The sequence below is a fragment of the Vidua macroura genome, chromosome Z, assembly GCF_024509145.1.
Source record: "Vidua macroura isolate BioBank_ID:100142 chromosome Z, ASM2450914v1, whole genome shotgun sequence".
NCBI lineage: Eukaryota > Metazoa > Chordata > Aves > Passeriformes > Viduidae > Vidua > Vidua macroura.
Genome location: NC_071611.1, coordinates 29,751,144 through 29,763,787, shown reverse-complemented (window position 1 = coordinate 29,763,787; position 12,644 = coordinate 29,751,144). Strand labels below are relative to the sequence as shown.

The 12,644-nt window shown below is 33.2% G+C and overlaps 1 protein-coding gene across 2 annotated transcripts in view; it reads right to left on the bottom strand.

Moving 5' to 3' along the window:
• Positions 1-12,644, bottom strand: part of ADAMTS6 (ADAM metallopeptidase with thrombospondin type 1 motif 6) — a 133,212-nt gene that overhangs the window by 36,555 nt on the left and 84,013 nt on the right. For both annotated transcript variants that reach the window (XM_054003727.1, XM_054003728.1), the window contains exons 11-13: positions 8,587-8,694; positions 3,926-4,071; positions 1,557-1,620 (exon numbers count right to left, since the gene is read on the bottom strand). In XM_054003727.1, coding sequence (XP_053859702.1) covers positions 1,557-1,620; positions 3,926-4,071; positions 8,587-8,694 — 318 coding nt within the window. The remainder of the gene's footprint in view (positions 1-1,556; positions 1,621-3,925; positions 4,072-8,586; positions 8,695-12,644) is intronic.

The window sequence follows — 12,644 nt, the reverse complement described above, 5'->3', positions numbered from 1 at the left end:
GAAATTTACTAAATACTGATAGATTTCAGTAAGCAGTCATGTGGTTGCCTAATTTGAAAGCAGATTTCCTATCAGCTGTAAGAATTGGAAAGACACCTGATGTAACTCGATGTTTTCAATTGTGAACTACAACTACAAAAATATTTCTTGCTTATGAAATACTCCAATTACAAAAAGACCACCTGAGTGAAAGTAAAGAGAAAGGTAAATTAATTGCTGAATATCATCTGATAAACCAGATGCATTAAAATTAAAATTATACCAAGACAGACAAATGGAAAGATACACATCTACAGAAAAAAATAACACAGTCAAGGATCCAGAATGGTGATTTTGGAGGTTAGACAACTGGAAAAGTTTTACAGCTCCTACTGGACAGCATCTAAACTTCAGTTTTTCTTACTACACTGCGGCCACTTCTTGCCTGTGTGAACAGGGCAGCTGTGATCAATAGTAAGAAAGTAATTTTTAATTAGGAAATTTTTAATACTGCCTAGGAATGAGAATAACCTCCACAGAGAAATTTGCAGGGACAGAAATTACAATAATTAATTAGTATACAAACTATTATAATTTCCTGAATATATCAAAAGATTAAGAGGTGAAATAATATCTTTAGCATTCTCTCAGTGTTACATACTTCCTTGATTTAAGATGAAAATTAATACAAATTTAAAGCTAAAATAGTAGGAGAGTCTTTTTATATTTGCAGTGCTACTGAGCTGTAATTTGACTTAGAAACTTATTAGTGAAATTCCTTATAATGTGTATTTTTTCCTGGTTTGAATTTTAAGTTACTTGCATTTGTAATTTAGGTTCATAATTTAACCTTATACATTTATACTGTGTCCCACCCCTTCAGGATTCCTGTCCTGTCCAGCTCAGCTGTAAAATGGAACTGCAGGATCATTCTGGTAATACAGTAACTAGCAAATACCTGGTGGCAAAACAGCAGGTTTTGAATATATTTGCATAAAGTGTGTAAGAGGATAGTGTAACACATTAGCACTGAATGTTACAAAGGTATAAAAAGTGTAAGAGGGCTTAAAAGTAGATTCATGGAGGATACTTTAACTTGTGGCAGTTGATGTGGTACAGATACAACATGAGTTCCAGCTATCTTTAGCAACACAGCTTTTGGAAACTTACAAGGTAAACCAATAGAAAAGTCATCCTTTGCCTTTGTCATCCATCCTTTGTCAAAAGTGTATAATTTATTCCCAAAAACCTGTTATAGGCCACTGCTGGAAGATAAGACAGTGGGCAGGACAGATTTTTGCTCTATGTGGAATGATCCTTGTTCACATTTACCGTGGAAGCTCAAGCTGAACTCGCTCCAGGCCTTAATGCAAAGGCACTAGCTAGACACTACATCAAGATAGGATCCTAACATTTACCAGAACACACAGGGTGCCTGGAATATAGATGTGCCTTACGGAACTGTTTGCCAATTAAGCACAGAATCCATACACTTTCTGAACTGCAGAAAAAATGCACCCATTGCTGGTAAGTCATAAACCAGTCAAGTTGATCACAGTAAAGTAAAAATTACTTACATCAGTATTACAGGAGCGATAACGCTTCCTTTCTCCAAGACAGTATTTGCCTCCACCTGACGGCCTGGAAAAACATGTTTATATGTTAGGATATGGCCTAGAACAAACACAACTGCATGAGATATACTAATGCATTCTTAATATTAATACAAGTCCAAGAGGTATACATATCATCAATAAAAATAAAAATACATTCAAGTTTTAAGATGAGATTTTGATAAGAATTGTATCTTTGACTTGTATTGGAGCAGACACAAAATATTACTTGGTACTTGAAAAATCATCACTCATAATATTAATGGAGTTTGCGTAAGTTCCAAACAGTACAGTTTAATTGCATTTTGAACATAATAAAAAAAAAAAAAACTGTTGATTTTAATTATTTGCTTGGTTTATAAAATTAAAATGAGAAATGTGTCAGCAACCTGTATGATACTTTTTTTTTTCTATCATCTCACCTTACTTGAAAACCAGCAAAGACTGGTTTTGTACTTGGGACCAGCAAAGACTGTATATTCTGTTCAGAAATTTTACTCTGATTTGAATTAATCAGTATTAAATCTGAGGAAACTCCAGAGTAAACAGATTTCTATTAGTGCAGGTAATTGTCTCTTAAATTCCCAAACTGCTCAAGAACACTATCTATTTTCCATAGAGGTTAAATATTGAACTAACTTAGACTTATATGGAAGATTAATCAGACATCAGCTCTTCAGCTTGCAACTTGAAAGCAGAAAGAAAAAAAAATACTTTGTGACGCTTTCATAACAAAAAATTTAAATATTCACAATTAAAAATTAACTAAAAATTTAAATCAATACTATTTTTCATATTACAATATTTATCCTTAATCAACAGGTTTTTTTCTCTAATGCAGACATACCCTCTCCCAAAAGTATTTGCCTGTTAAACATTTAAAATGTAATAATTTTCATCATACCAACCCAATACATGGTGACAGAAGTTGGAAAAAAATCTTAGGATATATTTATGCTCCAAACAAACATTTCACTAGGCTTTTTAAATACTGCTTTGAAAAAAAATTATTAATTTCTTATTCTCTCACTAACACAGTCTGACTGTGTTATTGATGCACACAGATAATTTCTGCTTTTGTATTTCTGTATTTGTAATTTCTGTATTTGTATTGAGTAAGTAGTGATATTGGCCAGATTAGGTAGTTATTGCTAAAACAGGGGACAAACAGACCACCTTAAGTAGCAGTGATATGGCATCACGGTATCTGTCTTGCAGAGTGCAGTAGAAAGCTAATGGACAGCCTGGCTTGGAAAACATGGATATTAGAAACAAATAACCTACGTGAATAGAGGACAGAAGACAAGAAACGGAGTGACAAAAGACACAGAATGATTCTTCATGAAAGAAACACAATTGACTTTCAGAAAAAGTGGTCTTAAAAACCAGTAGTGACCACGGAGATAGTGATTATGAGAAATGACAAGAAGAGAACATGGAGAAATAGAACTATCCTGCAAAGGTCTAGAGCTCTGGTGAGGTAATCAGAACAGGTAAAGCCAAAACAGAAAAGAGCAGCGATTCATTCAGCAAAGAACAGCAATAGAAATAAGCATTCCTCATTTGAGAAGAGATAGTGACAGAGAGAAGAACACTTACCTGACAGAACTCTGGAACAGTGCTCAGGACATTGGAAAACAGACAGATTACTTGTACTTGTAAGACAAGTACAGATATATATATATATATAAAACAGATAAAAAAAAAAAAATATATATATATATATAAAAAACAGATCAAGCTATAGTGGAGAAGCTGGCCACTCTTCAGACAGGGCAAACACACCAATAGAGAGTAGTGGCAGGGAAAAAAGATGCTGAATTGTTTTAAGAGTCAGTAGGAAGTCACATCTGAAGTGTTGGACAAGGCAGCACATAAATATATTGTATGCAATATAATATTATTACCTATGGTTTGTATGTAAGCAGTTATATTGAAAACCTTGGAAATACTGTGTTGGATTTGGGGTTTATTTTTTAGTAAGTAACTGGCAATTGTTATTTTATATCTGAGACAAGCATTAAAGAAAATATGCCCTGAGAAAGAAACCTCTCTAAGGCATAATATAGATATATTTTGATGAACAAGTCACATAAAGAAAATCATTGTGGTTACTGCTAAATATAAATCCAGCTATCTTTACAGTACATAAGATACATTAAAAATGTTAGAAGCATGTCTAGTGAACTCCTCTTTAAGCATTTCTCTCTGCTATTTGAAGACAAATGTTGGCAAAATAGCAAAACATTTTTACAGATAACAAGTGACACCACAGTTTTGAATAATTTCCAAATGTGTCTTTTTGTTGGCTCCGGCTTACTTTAGCTACTTACGCTGGACTGTCACAGTGTCTTATAGATGAGGAGACTCCTCCCCCGCAGGTCCTGCTGCACTCTCCCCATATTGACCATGGACCCCAACCCCCATCTATGCTCTGGGGCCAAGTGCCAAAAGGTACGCACTCTCCCTGATAACACCACTGAAAGATTTCACAAAAGAAACACAAAATTAGCTTGGAGGCTGACAGAATTATCAGGACAGAAAAATATAAGGGTCAGACAATGACCAATTATAGGCATTAGCATTCCCTGTATAGATAACAAGACTAGTATTTTACTTTTTCTAGCCATGTTTAGACATTGGTAAGGGTGTGTGTGATTTGTTAAATGTCTCCACTCAGTCCTGAATTATAGGTCCCTAACACACACCAGAAGTATTTTTTATTTCATCAGCCTCCTTAATGTTTCACAATTAAGGAACTACAAGTTGCTTACATTCTTTTAAACACTAAGATTCATTTCCAAGCCCAGTTTGGTAAAAGACGCTCTACTGAAGACTCACACAGAGGCTTCATTACAGAAGATGAAAAATTCCCCTGATAATATTTTTAAGAAAGGATTTATTTTTATAAAAGAAAATCTGGAGGACATTACAACGAAGGAAGAATTTTTCACAGTATTTCATTCACTAACACTACAGACATAATAAAAATAGTGCCAAAGCATGAGACATGGTACAGAAAATCATTTTATAATAGTGACTTCCCACTTGTTTGGGTCAGAATGGACACGTGTATTTCATTCAAGCAAACATTTAAACTTTGCAATATTGTTACTTAAATCAGAAATACAAAATGACAGATAATTCGCCCAAATCATTAACTATTAAAACAAGTTTATAATTTAGTTCATCAGAGACCTTTTCTAAACCATTCAGAAATAATCCCGGAGCCCATATTTTGATCACATTCTGGTGTATACCATATCACTGAGAATTTGAAGTAGCTGAATGAGATACCCTTTCCTGCTACTGCAGGCTTAGGTGACAGAGTCTATCATGACCTGAATCTGCACATTTCCCTTCCAAAAGCTGAGCAAGTACTGTTTTTAAACTCCCTCGAATTTCTGTTGTATAGATCCTTTCCAAAAAAAAGACAGACACCTTCTGTGCCAACCCCTCATCATCACAGTGTTTTGCAATGCCTCTCATGACACAATAAGGATGGAGTATAAAGTAAGCTAGAGGAGTGCCTAAAATCATATGTTTTTCTTCTCTTTACAGTGATAAATTGATAGAAATTTTATTGCTAAATATCAAAATCTCCTTTATACAATATATTAGAGATGCCACAAAAGTACATGAACAGATTTTTAACACTAAAGTCAAAAGCTAAAAATGAAAATACTTCTAAGATTAAAAATGTAAGCAACTAATTTAATTTAAATTACACTACATACATTACAAACATGTCAAGATCCAAGCTAAGAAATGCAGATTTAAACTCATAAGAATATCACAGATATAAAACCGAATAGGTAAACCATTCTAATTCCATACTATTAGAATTATACAGACAATAGACAGGTGCCATTTACCTACTTTATTTTTCCAAAGTAGTATAAAATCCCTGTCATGCAAACATTGTCTTCCACATTCCCATGCTGCCCTGTAAAATCTCTTTAAATACTGAGTTTTCTCTTCTACTGAACTTAAATCTGAGGATTTAATTCCCACCTCTGTGTCTCTTCTTAATTTTCTAGTAAAAAATTATCTTTCACTAGAAACCAGTGATGCATAGAATCTCTGTCATAGTAATTAAAAATGACAAAAGTCTTCATTACTTCTAATGGGACTGCAGAAATGTGTTTCCTCCAAGAATGACAGCACCTTCATCTGCTATAATGAGGTTTGGACTATTGAGTAATCACCATATGAAGAAAGAAGAGGAGGTGACAGCTGTTTTAAAAGAACTGTTCTTCACAGAAGGTTTAGATCTGAAATATTAATTCTTCTCTAACATTGAAAGAATAATTTTCCATTATTTCAGCAGAGAGATGACAGTGATGGATTTAAATATGCATAAAATATGCAAGTCCTCTGTGAATAAAAGGACTCTGAAATTTTTCCTAAAGAAGTAACTAATGAAAATAAAATATGATATGGTGGCACATTTGAGATTACTTTTACAAGTATTAGCTGCTTTACAGAATTAACATTATAAAAATATGATTTTAGAAAAACCAAACAGCAAGTACTCTAATATAAAGAAAAATTGATTTTCTATTTTGTGTGAGGAAGAAAAATATTAGTGTAAATTTTAACTACTAATTTTCAATCATCAATTCTACAATTATTTTACAAGAATGCGTAATGTTCAATTATAACTCACATTTCTTTTATGTTAATGTCCAATGACAAGTCAAATCATCCCACAATGTAGCTAGGTAAACTATCCTTTCAGCACTGTGTTTTCATCTTTTGCATGTTTGCCCCTCTTTTCCATCCCTAGAATGGATGTAATCTATGATCTACAGAAAAGAGTCACTTTTTTTATTACTTTAAATTAAACACAAGTGTCCCTATCAGTTTGTTTTATGCACACAATTTCTTCATGAATGAATTTTTTAAAAATCTATCCGTTAATTTAGCTTCACAACCACATCTCTGGGAAGACCAGAGAGAAACTTCATGCTTTTTTAAAATTCTTATTGCAAATTAGGAAAAGTGTACTTTTTTGTACCCAGCTGATATGTGTATGCAGAAAACAGCTGAATAACTCCTTCGGGGGTAAGAAGATATCTACCATGGAAAATTTCAACCCAACGGGGAAGAAGAAGAAGAAGGAGAAGAAGAAGAAGAAGAAGAAGGAGAAGAAGAAGGAGAAGAAGAAGGAGGAGGTTTTACAGAGCAGTAACCTATTTATGTCACATTACTCTTTGGGAAAGGAAATTACGTATTTGGAAAGAGCTCATGATTTCTGGTTTATTGCTGCCAGGAACTATTAATTTACAGGAAGCCTTGTGGATACAGTTCATAGACACAATTCTCCACTGTTAACAGGCATCTTTGGTTAACAGGCTTATCTTTGTAAAATGGCATGGATTCTCTCACTTCCCTCTAAAATCTAACAATGGAACAAAATACTGGTGACTGGAAAAAGATGTTTGGCAGAGAGCAAACTGATTAAAACTTCTTGACAAGGGAATAGATCAACAGTGTCTAAAAGGATCTCAACCTGTAGTCTCATGGTTCAAAAAACATAAATTGAGGTAAATTATTCTTTGTCATCGAGAAGGAGGATGGTCCCAAAATAAATCTAGACTGTTGATTTAAGAGCAGGGCTTCTAACATTTTCTATTACTCTAATATAAGGTAACATTTTTGGTACTATGTGAACATCTCTCTATTTTTATTGGCTAACTCTATTCCCTCTATTTTTTAAAAATGACCAGTTCAATAAATTTATTTAACATGGCTTACCAATATTTCCAAACCCACCATGTAATAGCCATCAGAACGACACCAGGTTATATGCCCTGAATGAAGCCGTCAACACGCATTAATAAACTGTGACAGCTGCCCAAAAGCTTTCATTCTTGTTGTTTAAACATCAGATTGCAAGTCAAAATGCACTGTTATCTTTGTTGAAACCAGCTCAGCTAGTATAGTAAAAGTCAGAGTGAGAATAGATGTCCAGAGAAAAATCCAGTCTGGATCACTGAATCTCATGAACAGATGCAGCCACTCTCAGACAGATACTGGAAATGGTTTAATGCAACAAGCTCTCTTCACTTTGTACAAACCTCCATAAAATAGATTATCTTGAAAAAAGGTATGTAGAATGCATTTTTCCTCCCTAGTACATATCTTTAAAATCAATTAAAATATTTTTTCTCTCCTTTTCAAGATCTGCATAGATTTTGCCTTGTAACTGAGAAACAATCTTCTAACAATCTTGTCTGAAACTACTGATATACAGAGATTGTTTTAAAATCAAAATTTTCATATTCAGACAGATATTGTAGTGCTAAATGTATCTATTGCAACACTGACTTTCTGTACTTTTCTGTTACATAGAAGAGTTTACCTAACTGTACATCAAAGTCCATAAAGCCAAACAGTTATGCAAGCATAACTGAATAATGAAAAAATAATTCAAAGTCAAAATAGAAACGTCACTGGGAAATACAGGCTTTTATAAAACTCTTTTATGGAGTCATCCTTTTTTCTATATGCTTGTATGATTTGGCATATATCTGAAAAAATAAAATTCTTTTCCCTTCTAACAAAATGACATAGTTCAGGCTCTAGATTTATGTTGCACATTTTTAAAGTTCATGGCAGGCCTAAAGCTGTAACAATCCTTAATGGAAGAGCGGTATAAAATAAAATAAAGATCAAACTAAAAGAGTTCTTACAAAAAAATTACTCAAAAAACAGGCAGAAGAAATAGAACATGTTTTGGGGTTATTTTTTGATCCAGGCTCTAGAGTTTCATAGAGAGGATAAATATGTTATTAAATTACATATATAAAATAATGCTGAAAAAATTCTGTAGGACACTTTCCATTACGATGTACACTTATTATGATAAACTATGTTTTTGTTTGAACTGTTATAATTGCTGTGAAATACTTTGATTTTCTAGTTCTTTCTTCTTGTAGTCTTTGAACAATAAATTGCTTCTTCAAAGAATAAAATTTTTTGTACTCACCCCCTTTTCAATGCTCCCTGTTTGGCAAAGAGTACCTTCTGCTGCTGGAATACTGTTAGTAACACAGCGGTTACTTTTGCTGAGGCACCAAAGCTCTCTACACACTTCCTAGGAAAGAAGGCAGAAGCAAGTTGATCAGAATAAAAGCCTAAAATTTCTTCCAGTCCTCATACACACATGTATACACAAATTTGTTTTGAATAGAGAGATTTAAGACAATGGTCTTATTTGGTCTTAAGTGGTCTGCAGAGAGAAATCTAAAGATGGCTGTGATGGTAGCAATTTTTAAGCCACTATATTTGCCTAAGAATATTCTGCCCAAAAAACCCATTCTGAAAGCATCAAGACTAGACAATAATATGTTTTTCACACCTGCCATGCAAGTAATAATGTATAATTGATTTTTTTCTTGACTTGTGCTAAGACTGGGCTTAGTGTATTTTAGTTTTGTTATAGAAGTGGTCTTCGGATAAGCTGTAGTGTCTCCATTAAGGCTGCTACCTGCCTCAAAATTACCTGCCATAAAGGATATCAATAATCTTGAGATATGAAACAGCAACAATTATTTTTCTTTTCTTTATGTAAAAAGAAAGTTTTTGCGCTCATACTAGCCATATTCCTCTTCTGCAACACTTGTCAAAGCAGTGCATTTGTAGTTAGAACTAACCAACCTATGTACTAAAATATTTCTTTTAGGCTTTCTAGATTTGCAGGTGCTCTTTCATAAGTTATTTATCCTATCCTATTTCCTTACGTTGTCAGTGTTAAACTGAGATTTTCAAATCATCTTTTTGTTCCTACCATATTTTCTCGTTTGGTTTTGCCCATTAAATTAAGCCAGTTCTGCTGATACTGGAAAGAAATTGTTAAAACTAGCAAAGGGTTGAAATTCATAATATGGGCAAGATCCAAAATTGGGTGAACACTGGAAATCTTCACAGTTGCTTCAGCTGCCCTTGGATTCAGCTGTGTACACACAAAAGAATGAGGAGATGTTTGCTTTTACAGTAAATTATTTACACAATAATCTTTGCTGTATTACTTTGGGATTTGTGCAACAGTTCACAACTTCCTTATACATATTCTATATTTTAAAATATTTTTTAAAATTTGGAATATAACAAGATCTTTAAAATGATCTTATGATAAACCTTACTGTTTCATTTTATTTAACAGCTGCTTGAAATAATATTCTATAAAAAATCCTTGTATAGGTTCTATGGTGAAACTTGAAAGAAAAAGAAAAAGGAAAAGACAGTATGAATGAATGAAAGTTATTGTCCACTCCCCTCCAGGTTCATTGTTTCTCTGAGGTAATGAATAAGCATCTGGCACCTATACACCCTATATGATGTGTTCTATACACATCAACAGGAAGAACTGTTATGTTTTACCCCGAGATTCTTATTTCTTGCATTGTACTTCATATAAAAATTTATTCATCTATACATTACTCTCTAGCAGCTGCAGCAACAGTTCAACAGTAGATTTTTTTCTTGAAAAATGCAGAATTATTTACGAAGTTTGCAGGGATGTTAGCAGAGTGTATTCAGTTTCATGATTGGCAGAAGCAAGGTATTTTTCTATAGTGCATTAAAAAAATAGACTATAGGAATGGTTTGAAATTATACGGACTGAAAACTAGTGAATCCTGGACTTTCCATCAAATTTTTGAAAATTAGGCCTAAGTTAATTCATCCTATTTAGTGTCTGGCTCTATGAAAACTTAAAATTATTAAGCCTGTTTTGGGAGATATACTGCCACTTCTAAAAGTCTACCTGTAGCCAATGCAGAACTTTTCAAATTAGTTTTTTTTTCAATAAAGAAATGCAAGCAGTGTATTTCTTAAAACAGAGTTTTAAGTTTTATTACTTAAAACTCTGAACAAAATTTTTTCTCACTGAGCTGAAAAATCTTCAAATTAAGATACACGTAAATAAATATACTAATTAAAATAAAACAGAGAAGTAACAGAAGACACATCACATAGCTTCTTCAAAAATTTAGCTCGATTACAAATTTGACAGCAACCAACTAAGGTGCTAAAATTCAACACTAAATCAATTTCACATCTAAATCAACCATGAATCCAAACTTCAATACAATACAGATTCCAAACTGAAAACATAAAATGAATTATTTTCACAGTAGGAGGTCCTCCTGTAATAATCCTGCCTTATTTACTTTAACCTTTAATTTACTTCCTCATTTTGTTGAACAAAATTAGTGTAATTTACTCGCTCATTCTTCACGTGTGGTTTATATTGTGAAATAAAAAAGAGTCAGACTGTGATAATTCTACTTGTGACCTTCTATTTATTTTAGATCTGACCAAGTTCAAATGTCTAAGTTAACAGCTGTTCTGACTTCATGGAGTTTGCTCCAATGTCCTGAAAAGCAAAACATTCTATTGCATTATGAAACAAAGATTTCAAACATTCCAGTATGGACAAAAGCAAAAAATTAGGTCTGGATAGCAGTCTGGAGTTTTAAAAGGTCTATGTTTCACAATTATTTGAATCCAGAATCCTGGTTTTTGCTCCAGAGTTTATGTGCAGAATCCCACTTCTGATATGCCTACACAAGTATACCTTCTATATATCATATAAGTGGAAGTCATAATTAATGTCTTTGTCTCTACAAATGAAAGCACTTGACAACTTCCTTTCAATAGGATTCTTTCTGTATATTCAGACTTCTCTGCTGCATTAGACTTTTCTAATTCACTGATCTAATACCAGCCTGACATTTTAATTCAACAGTGTGAATTAATGAATACAGCAAGCCAAAATCATTTTAGTCATTCATCTGTTTGTCAGAAGATTACAAGCAGGTCAACTCACCTCCCTACTTCACAAAATGAGAAAAACATTTAATCCTAAATTGCTTTGAGAAGCAGTACATCAATACTAGATATTATTACTGACGTATTCTGATAATCCTTTTTCAGACCGTAATTTCAGCAGGAATTTACCTCAGTAAATCCCTAAAGACAAAATGATAGTGGTGTAAAATTACTATGGGCTTTATCATACTATTAATGTGTGAGCAGAAACCTCTACTTAAATAAGAAAGGAGTGCTGTTTGAGACAGATATACAATATCCTAAAACCACCAGACTATTTCCTCAAAGAGAAACTATTCAAAGCACTAAAGATCCACAAAAATAACACAATGTATCAATTTGTAGGAGTAATTTATCTTAAACACAAGAAATAAAAGGTTTTTGTAATATCTTTTAAATATAGCCAAATTTAAGATATTGTTTATTTTTCCCCGTTGTACTGCATTTAAAAGAAAACATAGACTCTGAAGTATACTCTCCAGCACCCCGTACATGAAATGAAAAATAACATTAATAGTAATTTGAAAACAAATGAGACACCTAAAAAGAAGTAAAAAAATCCATATATGTATTAAATTAAATGGAATTAGACCAGGTGTTCCTATGGCTATGTCTTTTTTATTTTCAACTGACCTTGGAAAGTTAAACAAAGAAGTTCTGACTAAGGTTCATAAAGCTTTCTCTTCTCCAGCTCAACCCCATGAACCCTGTACCTGCTACTACTTTAATTATTGCCTGGAGCTATTTCCTTACTACTACCATTATCTGTAACACCTCTAACCAATAGTTTTCAATAAGCCAGCCTTAAAAACATACGAGAAACTGCCCTGAAAAAGTCAGGCCCAAAATAACTAATAGAAAATATGCTGCTTTTTTTTCACACACACACACAAGCACACACACCCACCCACACCCACCCACCAACAGGTGACCGTTTTAGGGTAGTCTTTTCTTCCTCAGAAAAGGATGAAGCTAATGTATATTTTGCCAACATTATATTTGTTTGACTAATTCAATGAAACGAAGAGAAAGAAGAATAATCTGAAAATTAATAAACTATTTCAAAGTCATTCTCCAAATGTCTGGATTTAGTAACTACTAATTTGTAAAGTAAACAAGGAAAAAATTTTTAAAATCCAGGAAACATAAACTGAAGCTGAGGCCTTTCACAAGATCAAGACAAGATAGATGACAACCTGTAACGGTGTATCT